Raw genomic sequence first — 6,000 nt, forward strand, 5'->3', positions numbered from 1 at the left:
TGCCATAAAAAAAAGCAAACTATTTCATATGCAAATGAGGGGCTTTGGCACACTCTTGCATGGACAAGGCCTCAGTGCACAGTTATGCCTCCTCCATTTGCATACTGAGCACTTTGAGAGCTCTAGTGAGCGGTGCCTGAACTCAGAGGCTCTGCATCTCCGCAAAGACAATGCAGGAGCCCAGCCAAGTTCACATAAGGTCATTGTTGGCTACCATCGCTGACTACTGTCTTGTGCCCCCACTCAGTACTGCAGATAGAAGCCAACGATGAGAGCCAGAAATGACACTGTGTGAACACAACCAGGCTCCTACAGCGTGAGTGCAGAGCCACTGATTGGCATATGTTGATTGAGTTCAGATCTGTCAATCATCAATCAGTGGCTCTGCCCCTCCCTACAGAGTCCAGCCATGCTCATAGTGTTATTGATGGCTCCTATCTTCAGTACAGTACTGAGCGGTGGCCGCCGCAGATGAGAGCCAGCAATGACACTATGTGAGCGGTGCTGCAGTCCCGCAATCCTGATTTACAGCGCTGAACTGAATCAGTGGCTCTGCACCTCAGTACGGACACTGCAGAAGTCCAGCCACATTCACAGTGTCATTGACGGCTCTCATCTCTGGCTTCTGTCTGCAGCCATAGCTTATACAGTACTGCAGACAGGAGCCAGCTGGACACCTGTATCGTCTGGACTAAGATGCAGAGCTGTTGAATAAGTTCAGGCAGCGCTCGCTTGAGTGCTGTCAATCAAATAGTGACAGTGTTCAGTATGCAAAATGACTGGGTGTAAAGGTGCACTTATCCATTGGATACACCAAAACCCCTCATTTGCATACAACATAAATACTTTTTTTTCTGCCCACTAAAATCTATATTACAGATGTGATTTTTATAGGGGCTAAGCCCCCTACATATCTGTATAAGTGCCTTAGTGTTTTAGAGATGACAGAACCTGACAGCATCTTTACTCACTGTGTATTGGCAGTGCTTTTTCACCTCCTAATATCGTTTTTATTGATCCCCATATTAACTCGAAATGCTGCTGCAGTATGTTTAAAGCACCAATACAGCGTTTTGGTCTTTTTATTTCAGTCCTGGAGTAGTGGCACTAATGTAAGTTCCCTAACCCTAGTATTATACTTACCAGCTGCCGTCTTCAGCTGTTCCCGGCCCCACTCCGATCCTGAGCCGCCATCTTGTGATCACAACTTGTGACCGGATGTCAGAGGTGACGGTAATCAGCTCTCAATGTAAGTCTATGAGATCCTCATTCTGGCTCTCATAGAAATACATTGGCAAGTGACCTCTGGCTCGCCCAGTAAACATTGGAGAGATCAGTCAGGACACAACGTGCTGGAGTGGTGCTTTAAAAGATGTGTAATGTGGGTGTGCACCCGGACTAGGCCATGACTGCTGTAACCTCTTCTCCTCCTCCCTGCACATGCTGAAATTTCAATCACAATGCAGAGGACATGATACCAGCACACAGTTACAATGAACAGCATCAGTCTCAGACTAGTCCAGGTACACGCATGCACCATTAAAGAGATTTTTTTTTAACCAGTTCAATGCTGGTCCATTTTTCCCAGTTGATGACCAGGCATGGTTTCAGGTGTTTTTTTTTTTTTAATACATGTGGTTTTAAGAGCTTCAGAATTTTTCTTGTTCTGATTCCTAAATAATTTTTCCCCTTTTTTTTTATCCATTTAACAAAGTTACAGGGAAAATTCAGAGACCTGCCTGCACTGCAGAGCTGACCTGGATATGCTGAAGCCCAGCAGCTCCTGCTCTACCTACACCCAGAGATCACATGACCACTGGGTCCAGAGGAGGAAGCACTGTCACTACTTCTATACTGTACACACATAGCTTATTCACCAGGATGAGGTGCCTAGTCGAAGAGGCAGGGCCCGATGGCTTCTGCCTGCCCATCTGACTAAACTGACTCCCCGTGTATCTGCCGGTCTAGCTGTGTGGGCGCCGGACAGGAAGAAGTCAGCGGGTAGCTGCCTCTGGAGTAGGCACTTCTCCCCCCAGACACAATTTCAACTAGGTTTTTCTCTAATGCACATCAGTGTTTCAGAGTGAAACAGTTACTTAGATGACAGAAGTCAGTCTCTCCTGGTCCAGGCAGCAAGAATCAGCTGACAGTTCCCTTATAAAAGATAGTAGCCAGTGGCCTTGGTTACAGAAGGGGCCATTATTCTATGTCGGACCCCGAATCTCATACCTTATAATAGAATACGGCTTCCTTGTATTTTCCTATTTGATCGTTGACGACCGCTAACTTTGCAAACTTCAGAGCATCCAGTTCTAGTGTGGAGGCATCCATGGTGACAGCTGGAGATCAGAAGGTGACAGCACCACAGAGAATAATAAATATCGGAGGATAGGGTGATGTGCAGGCACCTGTCACTACAGGGGTCTCCAGGAGTGTGCACTGGGGCCTCTTCTATCTTACAGTCCAGGAGATGTCCTGCGCTGGAGCTAGTCAGTAAGCAGATCGGCTGTTTCTTGATTGTCAGATCACTGTCCAGCCAAGATTGTCTGTGTAGGTCTCATAGTCCGTCCTCGGGGTGACATGCGGGACCCATCACACCTGTGCCAGGGCCGGATACACCAGGAGGGGGCAGGGCACCATTGCCAGGCTGGAGGAGTAGTAGCCGATCTGGAGAGTAGTCTCCTGGTCTCCTTTATAAACCTTCCTGGGAATCCAGTGCTAATGCCCAGGCACGGCTAATCCGCGGTCTTTGGGAAGGACTCCTGCCTCCGGTGCCCTCAGACTGGGCAGTGCCAGGCTGCCCTGCGCTCATCCATGGAGGTGTTTATGTTCGGGCACGCTGAGTAGGAGGGAGCAGCCTCCACCCGTCACTGACACAGCTGCTCCTCCCCGCTCACCTGCTGCTAAGGACCGGGCTGACAGACAATGCGGAACTGACCCGGCCGCGTCCCTCCTCCGACCTGACAGGCAGGAGAGGACCTTCCATGGGACGTACAGTCTGGGGAATGCGGCTTCCTGTTAGTACTGGGCATGCGCAGATCTGTCTGACGCGTAGTTACCCGATCAGAGAGACTTCTGGACGTGACTCTGTATGAACGTAAAAGTTCCTATGTTACGGGTGGCGTCCAATAAGGTTACAGCTATCATTTTTCCAGCGTTGGTTTGATAATAAAAACTTGATTTTGATTGGGTGCTGTGAGTCTGGTGGTCTGTCTTACCTACACATGCTGGACACATGAGAACTAATGTTGGGAGCAATTTTCTTAATTTGTAGGAATGTACATAGATTTATTACAGCTCACTGACTACTAAACGTGCGTGGCATTCTGAAGTCACTTTGCCTTATCAGCCTTTGTACCAAGAATGGTGCTAGTCCTTAAAGGGAACCTGTCACCAGAAATAAACGCTATTAACCTGCAGATATGGGTTATTATGCTGCCCGATGCCTGCATGCAGCCGAATGCAGTGGGAAGAAAATGAACCCCCCCCCCCCCCGGCATTCGGTTTCAGTCATGGGGACGGCGCCGGTGGGGGTTCAGTCATCGCTCTATGTATAGACAGCGGTGGCTGTAACCGCGCCCTCGGCCCGGACTGACACTCCCTCTTCACTGCTTCATGTAGATCCGCTGTGTATACATAGAGCGATGACTGAACCCCCACCGGCGCCTTCCCCATGACTAACACTGAATGCCGGGGGGATGCGGGGAGGGTACATTTTTCTACTCTAGCTAACTGCTATTTTTTTCCACTTCCTTTTTGATCATGCTTTGTTTGAGAATCTTAGTGCATGCTGGGATACTCAACGAAACGTCATCAGGGGACAGAGGCTGTGGTCACTGTTCAGCCCCTGCCCCATCCCTGAAATTAAGCTTCAGTGATGCACATTTCAGGGGCTGGGCTAGTCCCTGTGTGATGTGGACAATGACCATGCTCTGTTGTCGGCTCAGATCAGCAGTAACAAGCCAGCAACAGAGCGCTTTGTCAGAATACCCAGTGCAGAGACTAGCACCGCCCCCACAAGTGACATCAGTGGTCTCTGCGCGCTGGATATTGTGACAACGCTCTGTTGCCTGCTTGTTACTGCTGATCTGAGCCTTCGGACCACCCCTTTGTTATGGTAAATATTTATACTTTGCTTTGATTATTATTTTACACAATTAAATATATATCTAAATAATATAATATTAGCTTTATAAGTGATATTCATAAAAGCAGTAACGGTGTAGAGCTGTGTTTCTGTTACACTTTCATCTGTTTTTTTTAAAGTATAGTTAATTGGAGAGAGCTAGTTTTCAATTACAACTGTTATTTCCAATTAAAATACTTTTTCTCTTAGGTAATGTTAACTACCCCCTTTCTTCTGGGGGTGTAATAAAATACTTGTTGCTTGGGATCTGAGGACAGACAAGAATTGTACACTCAGACACTAGCTGTGTGTTATTTTCTTTCTCCCATGCCTCATATTTATTTATTTAACTTGAACCAAAAATGGCAGACAGATTTAGAGATAATTTGTTATCTCAATTCAAATGAGCTGTTCTTGAAAGGGCTACCACAACATTACATGGTGCCGAAAACCAGGATGGTTAACTTGACCTCTCTGTGACCCGACTGCAAGGACCTTTCCCATAAATCACTGAAAACAATTCAGCTGTGAGTAGCTGTTAAATATTAATTACGGATATTCATTTTATTCTTAATTCTGTATCCATACACAAGATTGCATCAGCCTGTGCTAAACATTCAGGCTATTTTTAGCTCAGCGTAAGTTAATGCCATATATAGATAACAGATACTATGAGGGGGCTCTATAACCCCATGTTAGAGACAGGGTGGTGCTCTCTTGCCACTGCACACTACACCAGACGAGGATCTACGCTGGCTGAGGAAACAGCTGCCGATGTAGGCCCAAGGAGACACGTGTTTTACCCGGACATGTGCTTGACACAGATGGACGGGAAATATCTTTCAGGATTCAAAGACAAATGAACAATCACTTTGTAACTATTTCACCTATTTTATGTAACTACTTCAATTATTCTTTTGAATGGACAATCCAAGAATAAATCGATACATTTTTTTATAAGAATATCGTGATATATATTCTTTAATCAATCACATCTGATAAGAAGTCCTCTATAAAAATATACGTAAATAAGTATTTTTTTACAGTAGCCCTTTGTGTTACAAAGTTTCAGTGCTTTCTGATGGTCCAAGACGGGAATGTAGTGGTCCTATAAGACCATTCTTATCAAACCTCTGCCATTGTTTGGATTTTGTGTGTATGATTGAACTTATAGAGTTATAAGATAATTTGTTGTGTATTATGTGTTTCAGTGTGATTTTAGACATATATAACTAACAATTGTTGAATGAAATTGGTTGAGTAACTGAATATAAGGGACAAATAAATATGTCCTTAAAGGGAATCTGTCACCCCCTGGGAGAGTTGAGACCTCTACTATGGGCATACAGGTTATTGAAAAGTAAATCTATACCTATCCCTGGACGCCAAGAAATCCCCACCTATCTGCTTAGTAAGCCCAGAAATCCCCGCCTATCTGATTGGTAAGCCCAGAAATCCCCACCTATCTGCTTAGTAAGCCCAGAAATCCCCGCCTATCTGATTGGTAAGCCCAGAAATCCCCGCCTATCGGTTTATTTAGCATATTCCCACCCTCCCCTGAACGTCACAGAGCCCTGTGATGTGAACGCATCTCACTCACTTCACAGTGACTCCCCGGCACGCTTTGCTTTAGAACAGGGTTCCCCAACTCCAGTCCTCAAGGCCCACCAACAGGTCATGTTTTTAGGATTTCCTTAGTATTACACAGGTGATAGTTGCATCACCTGCACAGGCAATAATTCCATCACCTGTGCAATACTAAGGAAATCCTGAAAACATGACCTGTTGGTGGGCCTTGAGGACTGGAGTTGGGGAACCCTGCTTTAGAACACTGCAGAGAACAACGGGGCCGGGAGAAAAAGAAGTGCTCCTGA

General features: G+C 46.0%; 1 protein-coding gene across 1 annotated transcript in view; it reads right to left on the bottom strand.

Annotated features, from left to right (window-relative positions):
* Window positions 1–3,030, bottom strand: part of CAPN7 (calpain 7) — a 67,320-nt gene extending 64,290 nt beyond the window's left edge. Inside the window, exon 1 of the mRNA XM_073678072.1 lies at window positions 2,230–3,030. Coding sequence (XP_073534173.1) covers window positions 2,230–2,331 — 102 coding nt within the window. The 5' untranslated portion in view covers window positions 2,332–3,030. The remainder of the gene's footprint in view (window positions 1–2,229) is intronic.
* Between the last annotated feature and the right edge of the window lie 2,970 nt (window positions 3,031–6,000).

This window comes from Phyllobates terribilis, unplaced genomic scaffold, assembly GCF_046119375.1.
Source record: "Phyllobates terribilis strain yellow unplaced genomic scaffold, ASM4611937v1 Scaffold_4__5_contigs__length_816908805, whole genome shotgun sequence".
In the NCBI taxonomy this organism is placed as follows: domain Eukaryota; kingdom Metazoa; phylum Chordata; class Amphibia; order Anura; family Dendrobatidae; genus Phyllobates; species Phyllobates terribilis.